The sequence below is a fragment of the Podarcis liolepis genome (assembly GCF_965112155.1).
Source record: "Podarcis liolepis genome assembly, chromosome: 3".
Taxonomy (NCBI): Eukaryota; Metazoa; Chordata; class Lepidosauria; order Squamata; family Lacertidae; genus Podarcis; species Podarcis liolepis.
The window spans coordinates 102,613,972-102,626,979 of record NC_139557.1 but is presented as its reverse complement, the minus strand read 5'-3'; the positions used below and the strand labels follow the sequence as shown (position 1 = coordinate 102,626,979).

Below are 13,008 nucleotides of genomic sequence, written 5' to 3'. Positions count from 1 at the left end.
GGAATAATGAATTCTCCTTTAAGAAAGCAGAGCACTCTTTGCAACAAACACTCCCTAGTTCCTTTTTCAAACATGTCTCTTTCAAGCTGGAATATTTGTTTCGACAGAACTCTGCTTTCTTAACTCCTGGTGTTGGAGCATCCTTAACAGGTAATGAATTTTTTGCCAGGAAAATCCAACTCTGGCTGAAAAAAGATGAAAGCAGTATCAACCTTGTTAGTGCTGGCACAAGATAATGGTCAGAGGAGTAGACTATACTTTAAAAAAATGCTTTAGAGTTCTGCTTAAAATTAAACAACCCATCAAAGTTGATTGAGTATGTTCACATCCATTATAGGAAAGAAAGGTGAGCAAAATAAAGGGCAGGTAAAACAGCTTGCTGATGAATTTAAAAACTGAAGATTCCTCCCACCACAAGCAGGGTGAGGGACGGATAAGATGAAGAGAAAATTTCTAAGTGAGAGCTGGAAGGGTCTGTGATTTTCCATAGGAGACAGGATTAAGAAATACTTTTAGATAGAGTCAAGGTTTTGTAATTATGGACTGTTTTGTGCTGCTGTTGTTGCATTTTATTATAGATTACTTATTACAGCATCTATATGACTCGTTTGATCCTTAAACTACATGTTATGGGTTGTCATTTATGTTTTATGTTGTGATGAAGGGCAGTACAGTCAAACCTTGGCAGCCGAACATTTCGGCTGCCGAACGTTTCGGAAGCCAAACGCCAAAAATCCGCAAGTGAATGCTTCGGTTTTTGAACGTGCCTCGGAAGTCGAATGGCTTCCCAGGCACATTTCTTAATTTTCCCCATCGAATTTGTTGACAGCCCTTTGATCCTCGGTTTTCGAACGTTTCAGAAGTTGAATGGACTTCCAGAACAGATTACGTTCGAAAACCGAGGTTCCACTGTATATAAATCTAATGAATACTATTACAGTACATCTACATTTTCTTGCATTTAACTTCTGAAATTCCAACTATACACAGTTAAGGTGGGGATGGTCTTGTAAGAAGTCAAATTCTCCCACGAGAACATCCCTACTGAGAAGCAAGGCTGAGAGTTTAAAAGCTCTTTTTGCTCCAGGTAAGGATTAGCTATGGCCTAATCGAAATACTGAGATACTATGTAGCTTTAAGGTACGGTAAACCCACAATTTATGTAGGGGGTTGCGCCTTAAGCCAAAATCACATGTCTTCCAAATCCATTGGGGTTGAATTGCGGGTGGGATTGCCAAAGTCATTTTTCCCAGAGCCCGGCCCTCTTTGCACCCCCTTTATATTAATTTTTTTGCCATGCATTTAAAGCTGAATGCACACAATTAAATGTGCATAGGTTGCAGGCTTACTGTACTTTTCAGATAACCGGGAACTGATTAAACAATAAATTGCCGGTTTATATAAAAAAAATTCCTTCCAGTAGCACCTTAAAGACCAACTAAGTTAGTTCAGGTATCTGAAGAAGTGTGCATGCACACGAAAGCTCATACCAAGAACTAACTTAGTTGGTCTTTAAGGTGCTACTGGAAGGAATTTTTTTATTTTGACTATGGCAGACCAACACGGCTACCTATCTGTTGCCAGTTTATGTGAAACTCACAGCTTTACCGATCCTTCCTAACTTCATCTCTTCTTTCATACTGGTTAGTTTCAACCCATTATCAAACTGACCTGATGAGTATTATTTAACACAGTTAGCCTCCCTCATCTTCCCCTTCATGGTATAGCACCTAGTAGACTGGAGGCAATTCAAATGAACCCTGCTGGCTCCCTCTACACTCCCTTTTAAGACTGTGACTAAATGCAGACTCCGTGGATTCAGCGTCAAGCCAGCTTCCCCTCTCCTCTGTTTTGTTTAACATCTGGTTTCATAAAGAGATCTAATAAAGATATTGCCTGGCTAGGTTCTGGGTTTTCTTTTGGGTCAATGTAGTTTCCTTTACTTTTTTGTTCAAGATACTCATAAACAACAACTCCTCCTCACCTGTTGCTAAGGGCCATCCACCTTGCCTGGAGTAAATGGTTTGTAGGCTGCTATTATATTCTGCCTATGGTGGGTAGTATGAGACTTCTACCCTTAGATCAGATTGCGCTTTCCTTGTCATTGCAGGCCTTCGGAAGATGAATTGAATAAGCTGTATGCCTTTCTTGCTTATTATCCTGTGTATGACTGTAACACAGAATGCGTTGATAAAGCACACACACACACACACACACACACACACAGTGGTACCTTGGTTCTCAAACGCCTTGGTACTCAAACAACTTGGAACCCAAACACTGCAAACCTGGAAGTAAATGTTCTGGTTTGCAAACTTTTTTCAGAAGCCGAACGTACTCCATTTTGAGTTCCACACTTCCGTTTTGAATGTTACATTTCCGTTTTGAGTGCCGCACTTCTGTTTTTAGTGTTACACTGAGGTCTGTCTGTTTTCGCTATTTATTTTGCATTATTGTTTTTGCAGCTCTTTTTGTTTTGTTTTTGTGACTGTGTGGAAACCAGTTCAGCTACTGATTGATTGATTGATTGATTGATTGTGTGACTGCAGTACATTGTTTATTGCTTTCATTTCATGGATCAATGGTCTCGTTAGTAAAATTCATGTTTTAGGAGTTGTTTTTAAAAGTCTGGAACGGATTAGTCCATTTTGCATTACTTTCTCTGGGAAAGCGCACCTTGGTTTTGGAACGCTTTGGTTTTGGAACGGACTTCTGGAACGGATTAAGTTTGAGAACCAAGGTACCACTGTATATATTTTTAAAAGAGCTGTACGATCTAAGCTGTATGATCTAAGTTGTGGGCCGGCAAAAGGACAAAGTGGTTGTGGACATCCTTAATTCAGTCCTGGTATTGGATTAGTATTGTATCCTATTATTTTATTAGCTAATTTATGTCTCTGTGAGATTGCCATTTGGCATCTCTGTGGATATTTGGCGGGAAAGTGCACCTTTAGGGCTCTGCAAGGACAGCCGCCTCTTAAAAGACAACAACAACCCGCCCCTTTCAAATTGGCTGCCCTTTTTTCCTGACTAACGCTTTTGTCACTGAGAAATGGAACAGCTGATTCACGAATTATGCATACAGCATTACACCTAATATGCCCCAGGGATCAAGGTCATGAAAGTATCCTTCTTCTGAAAAATATAAAATACGATAAACAGCTTAATCGGATGACCTTCTTAATTGTATTTCAGTTCAACAATTACTTTGATAAAATACATATTTTGTTATGTGCAAATGGCTTTAGACACCTATGAGGTCCATAAATTACCATATAGCATATATTCAACACAAAAAACAGCGACAATTTGTTGTTGACAAAGGACAGCTGGACATATAAAGGGCCCCATTACCTTCAGTAGCTTAGAGCCTCATCAAACCTAAATCCGGCCCCGGTCTTGCTCCACTCTTTACATTTCTGTCACAGGCTGTGATCTTCTTGTTAGGCTTGTTGGTGCAAGGAACTGTTGCACCCTCTCCCACACCTGAGTCTAAAAAGTCTTGAGCTGCATCCAGAGATTCCTGGTTAGTCTAGGTGCTCCTTCTCTGAGGAAAGTGAGTTGAGGACAGGAAGAGCATAACATGGCGCTTCCCTCTTCTCCTGAACTCTCTCCCCAGCCTCTTCTTTACTTTGTCACACTCAGGTGTGGCCAAAGTGAAATGATTCTGCATGCATATATACATTCCTAGCCACTACTTGAAATCTTCTTCCTCCCAGTCCACGGCTGCTTAAAGCATTCAAAGTGGGAAGGCTCATATCTGCATAGTTCATCCCATGTTCATAAACACCTTTTGTTCTTGAAAATTGCCTCCTGAGGGGAATTTTCTCAGAGCAACATATTGGTTAAAAGCACTGGTTATGGTATGGGGTTTACTGTTTTCTTCTTCCCACTACGAAAACTACTTCATTCAGTTTTCCACTGTTTACCAGTCACTTAATATTTTCTCTTATTCCATGACTGCTGAATTTCCTTAGGAGGCTTCAGTGGGGAACATTGCCAGAAACCTTTTGAAAACTTGATAACAGTGACTTGACACCCTTAGCCCATTTGATGCATTTTCTGCCTGTTTAACTTTCAACTGATTTTTTTTTTGGGGGGGGGATATAATATAAATGTGGCATATTTGGATGAGAACTGTGTGTTGCTTCTATGCATTTTCTTGTCTTTGCCAAATTAAAATCTTAGTAACTGAGGTGTCCAGTGTGGGTGATTTTGCTAATACTAAGTTCTGAAATATTAAACTGTTCAACTTTAACTGGCTTCATGCCTGTGCAGGGGGAAAACATTGAAAAGCTGAAAAGAATAGTTGTACAAGAAAGGAAAATATGAAGGAGGACTAACAAAACTTGAGATGGAAACGTTAAAAGTAATCTGTAGGCACTTCTTGTAAACAAGTTTTGGAGTGATGTTTATCTTGTGACCTATCAAAGTCAGTTAACATTAAAGGTTTTCTAGGCTTTAATTCAATGTAGTTCCCGTGCCAAAATCCGCATCTGAATATTATCAGTAACTGTTTGTTCCATCAATTTGTCATCTTCATGTAGTCTCTCTATCTGACAATCTCGGTATACGAAAATTAAATGAGTTATTTGCAAACATTCTGGATTGTTTCAGTCCAGATTGCTTGTTTAGTACGTGGAAAGTATTCTTTAAGTAGCGTTTGACGCAGCAGTATATTTTCCTGTTTGAAAAGCTAAGAGGACCGGAAATGGGTGGATACTGTAGAGCAGGATTAGCCAACCTGGTGCTGCCCAGATGTTTTGAACTATAGCAGTCACCAGCCCCACCAGCATGGCCAATGGTCAGGGATAAGACGGAAGCTTTAGTTCAAAACATTGGGAGGGAACCCTGCTGGCTAACTCTGCTCTAGGGGATAGAGTGTTAGACTGGGGAGCTCTGGCTTCACATTTGCTTCGCTTTGAAGCTCTTAACTAGCCTTGGGAGAGTCACTCTGCCTCTTGCAAGGTTGTTGTGAGCGTAGAATGAGATAACCCCTCGTCTGCCATCTTGAATTTTTTTTTGGGAAGTCTAGGATATAAATACAGTGGACCCTCCGGATACGTATTAAATTCATTCCGGGGGTCCATACGTAACCTGAAAAGTCCATAACTGGAGGTGCCACACCTGCGCACATGTGCGGCGCTGTAGAGCACTTCCGCGCATGCGTGCGGCGCGCAGAGCGTTTCTGTACATGCGCGTGCAATGAAACCTGGAAGTATACACTTCCCGGTTTGCCGTGTTTGCAACCCAAAAGTTATGTATCTAGAGTGGTTCTCTAGGGTCCACTGTATTGCATATAAAACAACATATTTGTGCTTGCCCTGGGAGTGCGAAAGATAGTGCTGAAGACTGCTGTATTTGTCACAACTTGATTTGTATGCGTAGAGATTCTATGGTCATTTTAAGTCTGGTAGAGTAGATCTCTTTCTAAGTGGTATGCAATTACTGCAGAATTGATGTTGTATCTTTTCACACAGAGTATTGCTTTAGATTTTAGGGAAGCAGTACAGTGGTACCTCAGGTTAAGTACTTAATTCGTTCTGGAGGTCCGTTCTTAACCTGAAACTGTTCTTAACTTGAAGCACCACTTTAGCTAATGGGGCCTCCCGCTGCCACCGCGCCGTCAGAGCACGATTTCTGTTCTCATCCTGAAGCAAAGTTCTTAACCCGAGGTACTATTTCTGTGTTAGCTGAGTCTGTAACCTGAAGACTCTGTAACCTGAAGCGTCTGTAACCTGAGGTACCACTGTACCAGTAATAGTATAGTCACATTTCTCTTTTGGTTCTTTTTACTTATTGGGTGAACATCTGTCTAGTACTAGAAGTAGCCACCTGTTAGTCAGAAGCCCTCCTGTCTAATCTCAAATGCTTGGCAACTGGCTGTGGTCACTTAGTAGTGAGGTTGAAAGAATTGTGCATTTGCTGGGACATGCCTTCTCCAGTCAGTCTGCAAGCTTAGAGGAAAACAGTCATGGCTGATACAGGATACCAAATTACAAATCCCAACGTCATTATGACTAAACTTCAAGACTATTCTTGATCCTAGTTGTAAACTTGATCGGCCTAGCTGGAGAATGTTATGTCCCTTTTTGGTGGGCGCCGCCAAGTTGTAAGGTTGGTAAATTGGAGTTGGTGGTCCTTCATTTACCTCCCAGAATAATTTCCTAATTAGATTAGGAAATTATGCTAACAGAAAATCTCCTCCTTCAGTGACAGGTACCTCTTGTTACTATAGCCCTGCACTTAAGAAAATGACTTATTGAACCAACCCCTGTTTAAAATCAGCCGTGAAATTATGGGATGTGAAATAATAATTTGGATAATAATAATAATAATAATAATAATAATAATAATAATAATAATAATAATTTATTTATACCCCGCCCTTTTGGCTGGGTATCCCCAGCCACTCTGGGTGGCTCCCAACCGAATATTAAAAACACAATACAGCACTATATAAATTTATAATATTTTGCACACCTGCCTTAACCAAAACTTCCATGGCTATCATATGTTTGAAAGATGAGGACTTGATTAGAAGAATGTTTGAAATGCACTATATTTAAGATTAATATTTTATCTCCGATCATCTTGTACTTTGCAGGCAGAGGTTGAGAGTGCTGTCTTCAATTTAAAATACTCAGCAACTTATTGAAGACATGATCAAACTTGGCATGTTTGTCAGAGGTTGGCATGACCTAACCTGCCATGTTTGTCACAGGTGTGAGGCTGGGATTGTGCAACACTGTCGAGTCAGTGTTTGGCTGTTGTTGCTCAAATGCTGCAGGTTTGAAGCCTTGATCTTTAATAATGGTTCTCTTGCGCTAGAGCAGCCTTTGCCATGTGTTGGCTGATGGGAGTTGATGTGGTCCAAAACACGAGGAGTGCACCAGGCTGGAAAAGGCTTTGCTGGAAATTCAGACACGTCCTCAGGTTTCCAGTTAGAAACACAAGCTTGCAACAAGGGGTGTAGTGGTTAAGAGCGGTAGTCTCGTAATCTGGGGAACCGGGTTTGCATCTCCGCTCCTCCACATGCAGCTGCTGGGTGACCTTGAGCCAGACACACTTCTTTGAAGTCTCTCAGCCCCACTCACCTCACAGAGTGTTTGCTGTGGGGGAGGAAGGGAAAGGAGAATGTTAGCCGCTTTGAGACTCCTTAAAGGGAGTGAAAGGCAGGATATCAAATCCAAACTCCTCCTCCTCCTCTTCTTCTTCTTCTTCTTCTTCTTCTTCTTCTTCTTCTTCTTCACATGCTCCCTCTGGAAGACCGATGGTCCCTCCTATAGTGATTAACTCTTCCAATTTACTATTCATCACTTTACATTATTATATCTCAAATATCAAAGGCAGCAGTAGGAGGGGTGCCAGGGAGTTGCAACCAACATTCACTGTAAAGCACTACAAAGACCATTTTTGCTAAGACAAAGAGCTAGGAAGACAACTGTTGCTCAGGCAAAGCCTCAGCCCAAACATAAAGCTCTTTCTAGTCTCTGGAAGAGCCTGTTATTCAACTCCTATGGGCAAGGTCAGTTCAGGGCCTTCACTACCCCAGGAAGATGTTCCAATTATCATTTTGGTGGTGTGCCATCCAGGGCTGCTTTAAATAGAACCTTAAGTTCTTGGTTCTGGCCTTGTCATTCCTTAGATCGATTTTACCTGTCCTCCTTATATGTGGGAATAATCAGACCAGATTTCCTGCAATTTTTGTTTGCTAGTAGAGAGATACTGTCTGCTGCTTCCATTTTCTAATTCCAGAAGATCCTGCATTTTATCTGTTTTATAGAATCATAGAATTTTACCCAAGGATCATCTAGTCCATGGGTAGGCAAACTAAGGCCCGGGGGCCAGATCCGGCCCAATCGCCTTCTAAATCCAGCCAGTAGACGGTCCGGGAATCAGCGGTCCAGGAATCGGCATGTTTTTACATGAGTAGAATGTGTCCTTTTATTTAAATGCATCTCTGGGTTATTTGTGGGGCATAGGAATTTGTTCATCCCACCCCCCAATATAGCCCGGGCCCCCACAAGGTCTGAGGGACAGTGGACCGGCCCCCTGCTGAAAAAGTTTGCTGGCCCCTGATCAAGTCAAGAAGGACACTGACAAACTGGAACGTGTCCAGAGGAGGGCAACCAAAATGGTCAAAGGCCTGGAAACGATGCCTTATGAGGAACGGCTAAGGGAGCTGGGCATGTTTAGCCTGGAGAAGAGGAGGTTAAGGGGTGATATGATAGCCATGTTCAAATATATAAAAGGATGTCACATAGAGGAGGGAGAAAAGTTGTTTTCTGCTGCTCCAGAGAAGCGGATACAGAGCAATGGATCCAAACTACAAGAAAGAAGATTCCACCTAAACATTAGGAAGAACTTCCTGACAGTAAGAGCTGTTCGACAGTGGAATTTGCTGCCAAGGAGTGTGGTGGAGTCTCCTACTTTGGAGGTCTTTAAGCAGAGGCTTGACAACCATATGTCAGGGGTGCTCTGATGGTGTTTCCTGCTTGGCAGGGGGTTGGACTCGATGGCCCTTGTGGTCTCTTCCAACTCTATGATTCTATGATTCTAAGTCCAACCCCCTGCAATGGAGGAATTTCAGCTAAAGCATCCATGACAGACGGCCCTCCAACATCTGCTTAAAAACCTCCAAGGAAGGAGAGTCCACCACCTCTCATGGGAATCTGTAATGTAGGGCTCTGGTTTTCTTAAATGTTATATTGTGGAGATCTTCAGTTATGAATAACAAAATTGGCTTTAACCAGTTCTCCTTGGACATTAAAATAGGTGAAAAATATAGTAAACGAAACTCTAAGCAAGGCCCCTGCCAGTATGCTTGTAGTATTGAACAGGTTAAGGTTCCTACCTTTTTGTGCCCTTGTGGAAGCTTTCTGTGCTTGCTTCATTTAAAATATTTGTTTTGATCTGTTTTGCAATATTTGGCCAGTGCTTTGTGGTTAAGGCATGTTGTCTTAGCTGAGCACTGGAGGAATCTTGGCTGGTATTTGCCATGTGGTGATTTACTCATACGTTAAAACCTTACTTATTTTCATTAATAAATATTAAAGGAACTGTAGGTATAAGACTTTTTTTAGATTAGTTCCTTGACCTGAAATATGGAAGCTTTTTTATTATTTATTTTATTTAAATATTTATAAACAGCACTCTCATATAAAATATAATAAGGTGTCATACAATAAAAACATCAATGTGCTTAGGATAGGCATTCAGTGTTTATTTGAAAAAACATTTTAAGTGGAAAACGTGTTTTTTTCTGATGGTTTTGCTATCGCCTTTCCCTCCTTAACCCTTGGATTTACCTTATCAAAATAATGGCTACTATGACATTAAAAATAAATAAATCAGTGGGATATGATATCTGTTTGTATTTTTGAAAAAAGGGACATGCTTATGAAGCTTTAAGTATAACTTATGTTGTTTAAAAGCTGCTTTTAGGAAGTCTGGTTTTGTGACCTGCCTATTTTGCATTGGCTGATTAAAAAAAAAAAGATGTTTTCCCATCTTGTGGTACATAAATGGCACAGAAAACAAAATTATTTGGGTTGTACATAATTACATATAAGTCTTGTGTTTACATAATAGTCTTGAAACTTCCATGCAACTGTGTGTTGGAAAATCTTTTTCTTCTTCTACAGAATGACAGGGAGGGAGTTCTTCACTCGGTTTCCAAACCTTTATCCGTTCTTGCTCAGCCAGTTGGAAGCTGTAGCTAGCACAGTGGACAGGTAAGAAGAATCCATTGTTATCATTGTCAGTTGTCTATTGAATCCATTGTCAAATGTTTAGGCTTTCAGTGTTGGAGCAAAAAACAGATTTGGAGAAGTGCTGTCTATGTGTTTTTAAGTAGGCTGTTGTTGCTATTAGTTTATTTATAGCCCAGCCTTCATCAGGGACCCCAGGGCAGGTCACAACATTATAATTAATACAATACACAGCTGAAATAGTCAAAGTTAAAAACATTCTGTTCTAGCTGTCCATATACTGATGGAAAATAATAATAAAAATTGCACTCTCAATTCAAAGTCTCTTCGGAATTACCCATCAGCATTTATTTATTTTTTGTAGTTTTTGTTTTTGTTTTACTGCAGCCAAAACCAAACTGGTTACACATTAATCTGAGTGATATTTATGTACATACAAGCCGCTCCATTTCATACAAATTATTTTGCAGTCCAGCTTTGTATTCATTGATTTTTTTCTCCTCCAGGTAATTTGAGAAATAATTTTGTATGCTTATGGTTTGGGTTTATACGCAGCAAAAAAGGAAAAGGTGTGTTGTGGGGAAGCATACAGAAGTAAAGCATTATCTAAAAAAAAGGGAGCATTAAGCATTAGCTGTTTCTGATAACTTAAGTGAACAAAATTAAATGGTTAAAGAGTTGTAGTGAACTAATAACACTTGCATGAAAGAGAAATGTCTGCAGTGTTTTCAATCATTTAAAAGAGTTGCCTCTACCTAGCGGAGCAATTGAAACCACCAGTAAGCCATGCTGAAGGGAGTTTGGGTGATGTGGAGAGGCCACTTCCCCAAGCTCTTCCAAGATCCATTGGCCTTTCCCATCAGGGGATCTCCACTGGCAACAGGTAGGACATGCCAGTCAGGATTGGCCCAATATGTCCATCCACATGGGAGGCAGGTGGAAGCTACTGCAGTTGATAACGCTGCGGTGTTTCAGGGATGGGTCTGGACAGGGCCAGATTTAGGTTTGATGAGGCCCTAAACTGCTGAAGGTAATGGGGCCCTCTATATGCCCAGCTGTCCTTTGTTAACAACAAATCGTCACTGTTTTTTGTGTTGAATATATGCTATATCAGGGGTCAGCAAACTTTTTCAGCAGGGGGCTGGTCCACTGTCCCTCAGACCTTGTGGGGGGGCCCCAGACTATATTTTTTTTGGGGGGGGGGAATGAACGAATTCCTATGCCCCACAAATAACCCAGAGATGCATTTTAAATAAAAGCACACATTCTACTCATGTAAAAACATGCTGATTCCTGGACCGTCTGCTGGCCGGATTTAGAAGGTGATTGGGCCGGATCCGGCCCCTGGGCCTTAGTTTGCCTATCCATGTGCTATATGGTAATTTATGGACCTAATAGGTCCATATTCTGCACAAAACACTGTTGCTGTATGTAGGTTTTATTTTATTTGTTTTCAATCTTGTACATTTTTGGAAATGTATACCCAGTGTTTTTTCCCCTTTAAATTTATTTGGGGGCCCCAAGAGAGTGGGGTCCTAAGCTATAGCTTGTTGAGCTTATACGTAAATCCGGCACTGGTCTGGACCAGCCCCTACCATATCTCCTGGCTGGCTCAAGTAGCAGGCCTGTGGATGTGGCAGTAGCTCTGCCATTTCAATAAGCTCTGCCGTTGCCTGCTATGATTTGAAACTGCCTCCTAAGTCATACTCCCAGTTAGACCCATTAAAATCAATGGGCATTACTAACTTATGTTTGTTAGACTCAAGTGTTTCTGTTTGGAAGATGACTTAGCTGGCCATAACCCAGAGTGCTTCAACAGGCCCATGGACCCCCACTGCCCATTCGGGGACCCCCGCCGCCCGCTCAGTCGGCTCCCGTGCGCCGTGCTAAACCGGAGTGGATTGGGGACCACCTTCCACGATGTTGGGCGGCTTCCCAATGGCTACAGGAAGCTCCTGCACTCTGGGGCACTGCAGTGTCTGTCGGACCGTGAACCGGCCCAAGCCACAAAAACTTTGCCGACCCCTAATCTATAGCAACGTCTAGTATATTGTCAAATAGTTGTAGACTTAGGCAAATATTTTCATGAATGTGTTTAATGATCTTAACTTTTTTTTTTCAATGTAGTGGGACGGGTGAGTTTAAGCTGCACCCGAGCTTATTCCTTTTGCTTTTGATTTTGGGGAAGCTGTATCCATCACCGATGGATGGCACATATTCTGCCCTTAATATGGCACCCTTCGCTCCCTTTATTTTGAGGTAAGTTGTACATTTCACTTCACAAATAACTTCAAGGTACCTGGTAATGCTATTTCAATTGTTAATTCAAAAAAGTGTCTTCCTTAGTTCACCTACCACATTTTTATTCCACATGGGATCTAGTACAGTGTTGTTTTTTTAACATATAATTTTAATTAATTAATTTTTTTAACACAATATTTCCAACATTACAATAGCAAATAAAAATACTCTTTGTTGTGCCAAGCTCGTGACTTCCCTCCATCCCTTCAACTGGTTTTTTGTTTTCAAGTCTTTATATCACACTTTAAAACCTCCACTTCTGACCTTTATATCCTTATAGTCAACTCTGTCTCTTTGGTCTAGAAAGTTATAAAATGTCTTAAATTTCGTTGCAGGATTTATTTCAATCCCGCTAGTGTCTTCACATTTTTACGTGATCTAGTAATTAGTGTTCTATTTGTATGAGAAAATTAGAGATTACTTGTGTAGAACACCTTACATATTAAATATTGGAGGAAGGAGATATGTGGATTTTTCTTTTTCCCTGTGTCTTTCTGAGGCTGCAGCCATTTTCTTCTGTGGAAAGGGAAGTGATTGGGGTCTGTCTGGGAACACCTGAAGCTGCAGCACTGCTAAAGAAAAGCAGGTGTGAACCCAATTGATCTTGTGGATGTAAGACTGCTGCCACTCATATGTATGAGCAGAACATAAATGTAATTTTTTTTAAGGGAGAGAAAGAGAGAATGGTTTGGTGTGCGCAATAGCAAATACACCTGTGGCCCATTTACATCTGGTGAAAGTTGTGTATTTCTGCATTGAACCAAAACGTTTGGTTTAATTGCCTTAAAAACAAAATTAAAACAATTATGTTCTGTTGTGTGGATTCTGTACAAGCTTCTTGATCACGTGCAAAGGCAAGGGAGCCCTTCCCTTGTATGCTGGCCAGCAATTACTTGCTTCTGGTTATAGTTAAATTGTAAAGCTATGGAAGACCTGTACAAACAGAACCAAGTATTTATTGATCCATGGGTGTTGAGACTGATATATATATATA

At 40.9% G+C, this 13,008-nt stretch overlaps 1 protein-coding gene across 8 annotated transcripts in view; it reads left to right on the top strand.

Annotated features, from left to right (window-relative positions):
• THADA (THADA armadillo repeat containing) overlaps window positions 1-13,008 on the top strand; it is a 155,604-nt gene that overhangs the window by 56,928 nt on the left and 85,668 nt on the right. For 6 of the 8 annotated variants that reach the window (XM_083494023.1, XM_083494026.1, XM_083494025.1 and 3 more), the window contains exons 27-28: window positions 9,648-9,737; window positions 11,841-11,972. The exons of the other annotated variants lie outside the window; for them this stretch is intronic. In XM_083494023.1, coding sequence (XP_083350149.1) covers window positions 9,648-9,737; window positions 11,841-11,972 — 222 coding nt within the window. The remainder of the gene's footprint in view (window positions 1-9,647; window positions 9,738-11,840; window positions 11,973-13,008) is intronic. 8 annotated transcript variants of the gene reach the window in all.